The sequence below is a fragment of the Falco peregrinus genome, chromosome 1 (genome assembly GCF_023634155.1).
Source record: "Falco peregrinus isolate bFalPer1 chromosome 1, bFalPer1.pri, whole genome shotgun sequence".
Classification (NCBI taxonomy): Eukaryota; Metazoa; Chordata; class Aves; order Falconiformes; family Falconidae; genus Falco; species Falco peregrinus.
Window position 1 is genome coordinate 112428668 of NC_073721.1, and position 12474 is coordinate 112441141.

A 12474-nucleotide genomic window follows, 5' to 3' on the forward strand; every position below is an offset into this window, starting at 1 on the left:
GAAAAGATGGAGAATACAGACAGAATGGGCTACTTTGGTGTTAGCTGTCTGAGCTTACAGGACATAGAGCTTTTAGAACAGTGAGAGTGCTGTATGATCTGGGCCACGTGGAACCTCTGGTTGTTTTTTCCAAGGTGCTATGGAATGCCTGTTATTTCGCTGCAGCCAGATGCTTGGCGTTATGCCTGTTTGTTGAAATACAAAGCAGGAAGTCAAAGGACAGTCCCCTAGGGTGCTGAAGAACCAAACAAAAATTCATGAATCAGGTTGTTTTAAAAATGTAGCATTCAAAATGCAGAGAATAAGTCAAGAAATCTTCCTTCCCTGGTAGTTCCCAGGGAGGGTTATGGTCAGCCAGGGCAGAGGAGGATGCTGGATAAGGAAGGAGGTTCTGTAGTAAGAAGTAAGAGTGTACTAATTTTAAATCTGAAAGTATTTCTTAGCATGGGTCTTGTATGACAGAAATAGAGCAAAGCATGATAGAAATACAGCAAAAGGTATTTTAGAAGAAGACAGAATAAGCTTAACTTTACTACACACTTTTAAAATACTTGCTGCATAATTTGGCCTCATTGAAACAAAATGTGCCACCTCCCTGGGGAAAAAAATATTATGCTAAAAGTCTATAACCTTGTTTTTACAGTTTTAAATATTTAAGAGGTTGTGATACAAATAATACTTTAAAATATTTGTCTTTATGTACAATGACATTTTCTATTTTAAAACCAAAATAAACTTATAGTTGTATTCAGACAGAAAAAAGTTCAATTCCTTAATTTTGTCACTTAGGCACTTATCTTATTCTCATCTAGGAAATTATGGTATAGGCAAGATGCCTTGTAGCATAGGAAATGCTTTTAGAGGACGGGTGTGGCAGTTTGCAAGTGGCAGTTTTCAGTCACTTGCTTTTCTGCTGTTCTAAAAATGGGGGCAGGGAGGGAATTGCCTTTGTTCATGTTGTTAAAAAGTTATTTCATTGAGTAAGTTTTAGTAAAGACTCAAAAGTTTCTTCTGTGACAAGCATTTTGTTCAGAATCTTCCATATACTTAACATTTAATGATAGCATCTGTAGGGCTAAACCACTGTGTAATGCTTAAAAAAATATTCTGACTTCAGCTTTGTCTTATTTGCTTCTCCCTTGCTTTTTTGCCTTTTTTTCTTTTTTTCCTCTTCTCTAGCAAAACACAAGTTTAGTTCAGATTTTTAATTTTTTCCCTCCAAGTAAAAACTTGTCCAGGCTTAGTTTGCATCCTGTTCAAGAAGGCATAATTGAAGTATTGTATATGAAAAAGGCTACATGAGTTGCTTTAAAGTTTTGCTTTGTTTTCCTGGGTTTTTCTATTTGCAAACATCTGTACTAAGATCCATGCTTAGTCTCTGCTACATAGCAGATCTATGGGTATGTCAGTGTGAAATTATTTCTACAACTTTATATTGTAATCAGTTGCTCATTGAATGTAAAATAAAAGTAATATCATTAATTATTACAGAAAATTTCAAGACCTAGTTTATCTGAAGGAAAAACAGAAACACCAACTTTTGAAAGGTAAATACAATGAACAGCTGCATCTTGAAATCAGGTATACAAAATAACACATGCTGTGTAATTTCTCAGGTAATTGGGTAAAAGTATTTAATTAGCATTTTCATAATGTGTGTGTTCCATGATAGAAAATCTTGAATGGCCGTCATAATGTACTTAACAAGACTGGTAGAATTTAGATTCCAAGTGTCAAAACACATTCTTAGTAATGCTTAAACTGCGAATTAGTCAAGATTTCTAAGACATTAAATAAATTGTACAGATTGCTAAAGGAGACATTTTTTATAATACTGCATATTAGTTAAGAGTATTGTTGGGAAAAAATTTAAAAACACAGTATAAAATATTAATTCTTGGGATATTCATTTAGTTAGGTTTTTACAAACCTGTCATTTGTGGGGAACAGATAATCAAATTCTTAGCAGAGCAAATATATGACATTATTGGGTAACTAACAATTATAGCTCTACACTAAAAAATACTCAAATTTGTGGAATTTTTTTTATGTATGTCTGGGGAAATAATTGATATACATTTCTTTTGGCACACATTGTGAGCAGACTTAGACTTCATATAATTCATCTAAATTATTACTGCAGATCCCACAGCCTAAGATGTCTTATTCTATTTAGTGTTCTTTCACAATTGTTGGTGCAAATTCAACCATTAAAAGCTTAGTCAAAATGTAATTGTAGTTATTGGTTGTATACACCATTATAGCGCCTTTAAAAAAAAAAAAAACCGCCTGCTTTCAGAGTCCCTCTGTAGGTTATTTCTTAGAAAAGGTTCTGCTTTATTTCTCTTAATTCTAGTCATGCAGTATGGGCCAAATAATTTGAGATTTTACTTTCACTTAAAATGCTTCCTTAAGAATTGAGACTAAGTAGTTAAGGCGTTAGAAGCTGTGTCTTTAAGCTACAGATTAGTAAACAGTCACTGTAATTCTAATTGTATATGATGTACTACTTTCTCCTATCCTTGTATTTAGGTAGACAAAAGTAATTTTAATGTATAAATCTGTTCGGTGTGTTCTGTTAAGACTTTGATACTACATTATGAGCTTTAAGACAGACATCTGGAGTATTGTAGCTCTAGCACCAGAGATTCTCACTCCTCAAACACTTTTTTATTAAGGCAAGGTAGTTGTGTTGATATTAGCTAGTAGTTAGTGCTGCAGAAGTAGATCAATAGATGAAAGCAGTTGATTCCGAGAATCTTGCATCTTCACTGCGCTATGGTTTGGAGGTGTTATTTTAGGCCAGACTTGTGTTCCATACTGTGCACCTATTCAGAGCTGTGTGGAGCATCCATTGTTGGTTCGGACTCCTGAGCACCCAGCTCCGTTAGGAGTTGCAGCAGTTGTGGATCAGAACTTCTAGTTCTTTTTTCCTCAAAAAGAATTCTAGTTTGAACGCCCCAGGACTGCTGTGTAAAGCAAATCGGTACGTGGGAACAACCAAGGAATGTGCCTAAAAATCCCATAGTGTTGTTTCACAACAAACTGTTAATGTAAATGCGTCTGTAATACAGGTTTTGTTACCTAGAAATACTTTTCCACAGACTGAAGGTGTGTTTGCACATACTTTGTGACTCCTGTTTATTCATATATGTAAATGTCACTTGTTTACAGTTTTGTTCTGAAGTTGTGTGATATTTTTTCATTCTTGCCGTAGAATTTTTCCCTGAATTATTTTTAACATCATTATATAACACCAATGTAAAATAATCAAGTATTCTAAATAAAGTTAAATTAATATGTGTAGCAAAGAGCAGCAAAAAAAAGTTGAGCTAGTAGGATTTTAAAACAACAATTGTTGAGAGCCTAGCTTCCCTCAGCCTCACTTGGCACCCAAATCTTGCATTTTTCTATACAGTGAGGGGAAAAAAAATAAATCCCTTTAGTTTCTAGGCTTCTGTAGCTTGGGGTAGGTGTATGTTTGCGCCTGGTAGACTCATCTTTTGGATTGAAAATTATGTTCTGTGCTACTGCCTTGAAATAGTCTTACTATAAAACCTGATTCCATATAGACAATACAGCAGCTAGTTCATTAGTATAGCCCATATTTGATAGTGTGGCCACAGTTTGTATCATGCTTTAGAAAATGGGTTCATTGTTTTCATTGAACAAAAGTCAAATTTTACATTCTGTTTACTTAAACCCTCGTGTCTATATAATATTTATTATCATTCTCACATTCTCCAGTCTTTTTGATGTCTGAATTTTTAGGTTTCTTACACTGTAACCAATACAGTTTGCACGTAGTGTAGTAAGAGTATGTTTTGTTTCTAATACTGGATGGAAGGCTATTCTTTTTCAGCTGCTTAATAACAGAAAGATGTCTTGAAATCCTATATGATTATTCTATTCATTGCAGGATTTTAGTGTGCCACAGTTGCTAGGTTTTGCTTATTCAGCTGCAGTTCTTAGCAGAATTAGATTATTTCATTGGAGAACTGTTCTAAGTGAACTTCTTTTGTGTTCAGCAATCTAAGAGATCTCTGTACTTCGTGGATAATTGTTTTTGTCATGGTGATCATTGTACAAAATCTTGTTCAATTTTTTTTTTACGTTCTGTTTTATTGGTATAAATGACTCGTGGGAGGGTATGCCAATGAGAGACAGCCTTTTTTTCTGCATGAGAAATGAATATATATAGATTTTTCTTTTCTTCCTCCCCACTTGCTCTCCCTCCCTTCTTGTGTTTTGCCAAAAATGAGTGAGGAGGAGAGGCTGGGTTTGGATGAAGCTGGGATTTTGGTTGCTAGAAGGTGAGGGAAACAGTGATGGACTGCTTTTATACATTAAGGATAGATTTGTCCTTTTGAAGAGTTACTCGGTGTGCATCTTGTGTGTGTATGTAGATGTAATCCATCTGGGATTTCCAGCGTGGAAACACTACTCTGTGTGTGCTAATGAGTCATTAGTCATCCATTTATTCAAACACTTTTTTTTTTGCATATCTCTGTTCAAAACTTCACACATAAAGCATAATACTTTGATTGTTAGCTCTTGAACTACACCTTACCCTCAAGCTGCTTGTTGAAAAATAGTGGCTAAAGGTCATGTGTGTGTATACACGGTTTCATAAAGAGTTGACTGGATTTTCATGTAAAAACAGTTCTAAATATTTGCTAGCATTTATATGGCTCTGTGTAGCTTAAGTGTTTCTCTGGAATAGATGAGGTAATGAGAAACAGTTACAGCAAGACCAGTTCTGTCAGCCACAGCTGATGGGTGGTTCCAAGTGTTGGCTTTCGTGCAGGAACTTAGTCTTGAGTTTTGCCTCAAGTATTACCCTTTGTCTGCTTTCTTTCTAGAAGTTTGAGGGAGAAGAGAAGAGAAGAACTTGCGTACAAAATTTGTTGGTGCATTTGAGAATGTTATTTACTGGTTTAGATAGCCCAATAAATGAAAAAAAAATCCCACCTTTGTTTGACACAAATAGCAAATAGATTGTAATTCGATGAAGAGGTTGGCCTATCTGTTGAGTTAATTCCTTATTATGAATAAAAAAAATCATTGTACTAGGATGAAAAGGTTCTTATGACTACCTCAGTGACTGGAAAGATTTCACCACTGAAAAATAACTCAGCAGTCTCTTATCCCTGCTCAAAACATCCCTCTAACTTAAATTCAAAGTAGGAAATGCAATATTCTTGGATTAGTTAATTTAAGTGAAAGTAAAACTCGAACACAGATTTCTGAATGTTTGTAGTATGTAGCGCCCCTTCCAAAGGAACCATTTTCTGTAGATATCAACATCATTTAGCATATTAGATGAATCGTGAATTGTTTTAAATTCCTGGATCAGTAGAACAGCATGTCTAAACTTTCAGCTTGAAAATATATCATAAAAACATAGTAGCAGGAAATTGGTTATTCTTTTTAAGAGTCCTGGAACTGTCTGTTGCTTAGGCAATGTTAAAAGTTGTTTCATCCAAAAATTATTTCATTCCATTTTTAAAACCATTTAAAGAAATAGGGTACAAATGCATTTTGATTAATGAGATATTTGGTGGTATTATCTCTCTTGCATCCTTTGTAAGCATGTCACTATTCAGAGACTATTTTCAATTTAATTTTTAAATTGTAAAAGTTAACCGGAGATTTTGCTTCTAGTTACACTTCCTATATAGAATTTTTATCTGAAATCAGACCAACTGTTGTTCTTCCATCTTCCCCCCCCTGCTTTCTTTCGTCTGTCACCATCATCATGTTAGGTAATTTGAGCTACTTATTATTCTGAAGTTTTGAATGGGTTAGAAATCATTAAACTTTAACCAAATTTAAGTTTTTACAGCAAAAATTGAGCTACATCATTGAAAGGATGGGAGAAGCTTTTGTTCCTGGAAAAAATGAAGAGAAATATCATAAACTAGTATTTAGGATTTTGACTGTTGGAATATGAGCATGTAAGCAAATTGTATATAGCGATACGACCAGACTATTTTGTATTTTTGTGGGTACAGATGGCATCTGAAGTATACAGTTCAGTTTGTCTTTGGAGCATTTTTTTTTCCTGGTCACCTTAAAGTACTGTGTGCCTGTGGCTTTACTGAAATAATACAAGGTTTAAACAAGCAGTTTCTACAAAGTTAATACGGTACGTTTTAGGTTTTATTATACAGTAAGATTCTCATTTTTACTTGCATAGTTCAGTACTGATCTATAAACAGTTTTACTCTGAGAACTGACTGAAAATGCTACTTCTCAGATGCATGTTTTCAGTGAATCCAAATTTGTAGTTGCTGAACTAAATTTTAGATTTAAGTTAATTTAGATTCCCAACTGTTAGCTTTTTTCTTGCTTTACTCTCATTAGTATTGCAGAGTCAGTTGGTCAGTATAGAGGTACGAATTGGCTTGGTTTTTTTGCATGTCGTCAACGAAAGTTTCAAAGTAGTTTTATGTGCATCTGTGTCAAAGAGGCTGTGCAGGTAGAGGAACTTAATGTTGTGTTTTGGAAAATTCCATGTGTCACACAAAGGGGACAACTTAACCTTCTTTTCTGGAGATGAAATGCAAGAACTAAAGAATACTGATTGACTGCTAAATACAAAGTTGTTTGTAAATAGGTAAGAAAAACGCAGCTGTTAAATTAAATTCAACCCATCTTGCTATGAAAATTTGTGAGATATACCAAATAGGAAATCTATAATACTACTTTGAAAGTCACTTTGCAGAGTACAACCATGTGTTGCTTTATTTCATCTATTATAAAAATAACTTGGTTTGTTTTTTTCAGCACACAAGAGCATGACTCTTCAGACGAAACAAAAGAATGCACTAGAAATCAAACTCAAAAAGTCGCATCAGTTGAAAAAAAAGAAGAAAACTCATCATTGTCAAATACAGAAAATGTTCCTAGTTTGGAACTCCCTGACAACAGCTCAAAGAATCCTTTGCATGAGAAAGGAGCATGTTGTGATTCAGATAATAACAAACAATTAGTAGATGAGAAACAAAAATGTATTACTGATGAAAGTGAGTTGAAAACTTGCCAAAGTTCTGATAATGTTACCTTGAATGAGCAAACTAAGGTACATAGCTTGGATGAAACTACACTTTCAGCAATGAATGCAAGGGACTTGAAACTAACATTGGGTGAAGATGTTAGTTTTGAGCAGTTCTTGAGAAAAAGAGATGAACCTGAATCTGTTAGTTCAGACATTAGTGAACAAGGCAGTATTCATTTGGAGCCTTTGACTCCATCAGAGGTACTAGAACATGAAGCTACTGAAATTCTTCAAAAAGGTAATGTTGCACCTTCATCAAAGAAAGCCGGACAACCCTCTGAACAAACAGATGAGACTTCTAAAGAAAGCAGTCCCAGCAGAATGGAAACAACTGTAAACAAGACAGACGAAAATGAAGCGAGCTGAAATTATGTTAATTCTATTGTTTGTTATAAACAATGGTAAGAACACCATGGACCATTCCTGATGAGTGTGCTCATTGATGCTAATTGTTAAAAATAAAAAGGGGGGGGGAGGGTGTGGGTGTGTGTGTGTGTGAAGGAGAGAAAGACGCTAAAGGAAAATTTTGCATATGAAGATAGCATGTATGTGTATGTACAACTGAATTTGCTAAATTTACAAAAGGTAACACATTCAAATATATCTTCCTGTCTCTTGGATGTGATATATCTTATTAGGCTGACATTTGAAAGGAGGAATAAATGCTAATTTTTATAGTTAACTAGCCTGGGATAAGGTGATTTGTTTGCCAAGAAAATATTTTTTTAAATCCTTCAGTGTTAATATCATTAAATAGTGGCATTTAGTATGAACTCACTTCTGATGCTGAAATGGAGCACACTTGTAATGATGGTTATTGGTCTGCTGATAATTTGGGTGAACATAAACCTTTGGACTTGGTGTCACATTCCTGTCTGTAAAAGCATGTTAAGAGAATTATATGAATCTGTGCACCTCTGTACAGGTGTAATCCTGCCAGGCTGTAAGCTTACCTTAATAAACTTTCAGTGAAAGTGGAATTATTACAATAAAAATATATATTTGTGGGGTTTTCAGTGTTCAGGCTGTGCAGAATTACCGAACATAACTGTATAAAGTAGAACATACTGCTGGAAGTACTGTAGCTGTTAGGCTTTTGCCATTGTTTTAATCATTCTTAGCTGTAGACCTGTAGGAATGGTCTGTAAGTCACACCAAAGTACGGTTTAATGTAAAAACTGTTTTAAACAAAAATAAGGAAACCCCCAAACTGGAAACATCAACGGGCATGCATTCTGCCATTTTGCAGCTGCTATTGGCTAACTATTACAAAAAGGACACAAGGACGTATAAAGTAAATTGTACAGTTCAACTTCAGGGTTTTTTTGTAGTCTAAATTGTGTACAGAAAGATGGCTGCTGGTTTTGGTTTATTTTTGGGGATTTTTTTGTCTCCTAGTTAGCAGCTAGATGTAGGAATGCATATGATTAACAGTAGCTTGCTCTTATGACTTCACTGCTCCATTTGAAACATTCAGAATGTGCTTTTGACTTACAGTTTTGTTTCTAATGAATGTTAAATGTTTTGAACAGCTATTAAAGCACTGCTGTAAATTATTACTTTTTGAGTAAATATTTGCAACAAAATTTTGTCTTTGTGCATAATTTTATGCTCAGCTTGAATCTTTGGGCATTGTCTTCCCACATCTTTTTTTTAAAAGATTTAGTGACAGTTCCAAAAACTACTTCATTTTAAAATTGTGAAATTGAGACTTTACGGGGTTTTTTTGTTTGGTTGTTGGGGGGGTTTTAAGAATTAAATTAGCAAGTGCCTATGCATAAACATATTTTTGTAGCTGTGTGCTAACTTTTCCAGGTTATATAGAGATATTTTTCTGGGCTGTCAGCATGCAGTTGAAGTCTGCTCTGTCCTCCTAGGTTAACTGGGCTCAGCTGCTAAATGAGTCTAATCAGCAACTATAGTAAAATTTAGAGACCATCCAGCTTATTTTTGGAGCCTCTAAATAAACCACATGTATCTCAACATCTCAAAAATTGCTTCAAACTCTTAAGAGTTATGACTTAAATTTTGAATTGCATCTTAATTTTCATCCATGCAGGTTTAGAAGACTTTTAAAAAGAAAATTGGATCAATTTACATAGTCACAGCTCTTCAAGATCTGCCATTTTAAGAACTTCAAATAGTAAGACACATGAAAAAGTTGAGAGTGATAAGTTGCGATATTCTTTGGTTTTTTTAAAAATTTTAGTGAAATCGTTAACTCAAAGGATGATTAACCAGTCTGATGTCTTCATGCATCTACATGTGGAAGATTATAAAATACATCACAATGAGGACAGTTTAAAGGACTTAATCAGCTATGGAAGTTGATGTATATGTTACTAAAGGAGTTCCTGAATGCATCTGAGTTTAAATCCAGAGGAATCTCTATAGTATTTTTAAGCCGATTGATCTTCCATGCAAATTATACATTTTGAATAATGCTCTGACTTGTGGTGTTGGAAAAGATTAATATAAAAAAAACCTGGAACCAGTTGTATGGTACTTGCTTATAAATTACTCACATTCGTCTTTTCTTAAGCAATTAAATTTTTAAAACATTTCCCATTTTAATAATGGCCATGTACTGTTGAGAAAAGTTGGAAAATGAAACTCGGATTTAAAAATCTGCCTAATTGGTAGAAGTAGATACATACATTCTTACATGCCTAATATGTAAATCATTGCTTGTTACAAATCATATAGAGAATGCTTATATAAAAGGTAATGTTAGGTATAAAACACCCAAATATCTAATAGCCCTTCCAAAGGAAGAGGTGAGAGAGAACTGGATTGTTCTAGCAAGACTGTCAGATAGCTTTAAATAGCAAGTAAGGTATATCATGAAAACAGTGGCATGGTATTTTTGTGAAGGAGAAAAACTAAAATGCATTATGATTTTTCCTATATGAAGTAATTAATTTGGTGGCTAAACACTAGGAGACTGCATAATTACGAACATTAAACTCTTGTCATGTCATTTTGGAGGTTTCCTGGAGATAAGTTAAATTGGTACTTTTGGCAGAAGTCACTCCAGAGGATCAAGTTACGTGGAATGAATTTTGAGTTATTTGAACATGACTGCACATAATTCATTTTTTGTTTGTTTCTGAGTAATTTAGAAGGTTTTTTTCCATCTAGCCATTAGTAGTTCTTCCTCTGTGCCACCTCTCGTTTTTGTACTTGGGAAGACGTTTTACCTCAATTTTTCACTGCTTTACCAAAAACCACTAACTTAAAGTTAATTCTTGGTGTTCACGCTAGAATCACTGTTTCCCCTCATCTCAAGACATTCACTGTATTTGGTTAAGTAATCATTGCAGATTGTTATATAACATTTAGTTTTAATGAAAACACATGCCATGTGTATGCTCTCTTCATTATTTGCATTTAATGGAAAACTGTTGTCATTACTAGCTTATGGTCAGTTGAGTGTTCAGTCATTTGGAGCTTCCTCAAGTGCAGCCAACATGTCGGTTTGTCTTGTGCAGCTTGGGAAAGAAACTTTGGTTGGCTTGTGGTTTGGTTTTTCTGTAACAGAATGGATGAGTAAACCGAGGGGGGAAAAAAAAAATCTGATCAAATCATAGCACATACTGAGTTCTGAGTATTGGCGGATGTCTTTTAAACGAGAAAATCTTTATAACAAAACCACGTTCGCTTTTCTTTTCCTGGAAATGGGGGGGGAGAGAGAGGAGAACCCTAGGCAATAGGGTTAAAAATCACATTCTGTGGTGCTTTACTGCCAGAAGCCATTAGAAACAAGGTCAGAGTAACAAATCTTAAGTAATCCTTAGTATTCTGCAAAACCTTAAATAAAGGATCTCAAAGCTTTTCTGCAGGTATTAAGTATTGTTATTTGTATGCTGGGGTGTAGAAAGAAGTTATCTTTTTATGCTGTAGTATATACTAATATTGCACCAAAGACTGTGGCCGTAGGCTGTCACAGTAGAGTTCTGGTAGAAGACTATCTAGAAATTTTTTATGTAGGGCAAATTTTATACCTGATTGTTCTCTCTTTTGTTTTTATTAGTGTTTGATTTTTGAGGCTTGTGAGCTTATTCTGTCGAGTTGCAACCTATATTTATTTGTTGTATGCTTAATATGCTGCTAATAAAAAAAAAATGGTAAGTATGTTTCACGATTACTTTGAATGATTTTTGCTTTTAATAAAACTTCACTCCAGTTTTCATGTAGCTCAAAAGGACAGTTCATAATTTTGACTCTAACTTTCCCCCATTAATTCAGTGCTAAAAGGGAAAGTATGTTGACTGGTATTTCCTATTAGTTTACAGGAACTATGCAGAAAGTTCTTTGCTGTGCTCCTTGGAGTTCTGGATCACTGTTGGAGTTCTAAGACTCTTTAATTTTCAGTCATTTCATTGACCCAAAGTAACCATGTTAAGTTGATGTTTCCTGTATTGCATCAGATATAAAAAAAGAGAAAAATATTTAGGTGTGAAACACTTCATTTTGGGCGAGATTAATGTAGTTGTTATGCCTGCAAGGTGCTATAAAGCTAATGTGTTTATTGATGTAAAAATGTGTTGGTTTTGTTGAGGTTTTTTTGCTGTTCAGACCGTTATTTCAGAGAGGCTGAGGTTTCTGTGACAACCACAAGGATAACTGTAATGTTATATGTATATCTGCATTTATATTTGGGCAAATTTAGCTTCCTATTAAGAAAACTGAGTGCTTAAATTACACGTATGGGCTGCATTAGACAATTTTAAATAAGTAATTCCATGATCAGGAAGTTTTAGCTTGTCAGCAACCAATTCTCCATTTTTTAGGCAGCATTGCTAATTTCTTATGTTCTGAATTTAATGTAAATAAACTTTGGTTCAAATTTTAGTTCACTGAATTCTCAACGTTCAGCATTTAATTCAAAAGAGCTGTTCTTTCCAAAAATCTTGGTGAATGCGGTAGCATGTAGTGGTACCTTTATAAAGACCGTTATAACATGGTAGCCTTGAAAATGTAACCTTCATATGTTTGCTTATAAGCAGTGTAATTAAGGATCGATCCTTTTGACTGAAGGAGAGTAACCTGTGGGTCTGTTTCTTGCAGCCTCTTGTGACTTCTTCATTCTGATCCTGTCGTGATATTTTAGCAACAAATAGAAGGCCTCGCTTTCCTGGTTTATAAGGCTATAGAAGAAATGGAACATGAATACTTAATAGTTTGTAAACTGTATGTATTTGAATTAGCTGGATGTTTGCTGCCTGAAATAAGGATTGAATTTTGTGTACCTGTTTCTCAGCTTTTCAGCTGAATTCAGCTGAGATTGGTGTCTTGCTTGATTTTCTTGGGAAGACTTCACCTCCTCTTTGAACTAACAGGTTGATGGCACGTGGTATGATTTCCCCAGGACATTTGGTGAAATGCAGTGTCTTTGTTAGGTATCATTTAAA

The 12474-nt window shown here is 34.5% G+C and overlaps 1 protein-coding gene across 15 annotated transcripts in view; it reads left to right on the forward strand.

Moving 5' to 3' along the window:
• The window catches only part of ZNF280D (zinc finger protein 280D), a 55805-nt gene extending 43886 nt beyond the window's left edge, over window positions 1–11919 (forward strand). For 7 of the 15 annotated variants that reach the window (XM_055808647.1, XM_055808661.1, XM_055808675.1 and 4 more), the window contains 2 exons: window positions 1492–1547; window positions 6790–8646. In XM_055808647.1, the coding sequence (XP_055664622.1) occupies window positions 1492–1547; window positions 6790–7426 (693 nt within the window). In that variant the 3' untranslated portion in view covers window positions 7427–8646. Of the gene's footprint in view, window positions 1–1491; window positions 1548–6789; window positions 8647–9119 lie in introns of those variants that run through there. The other 8 variants (XR_008747860.1, XR_008747858.1, XM_055808668.1 and 5 more) reach the window with 6 other exon arrangements.
• Window positions 11920–12474: the final 555 nt, after the last annotated feature.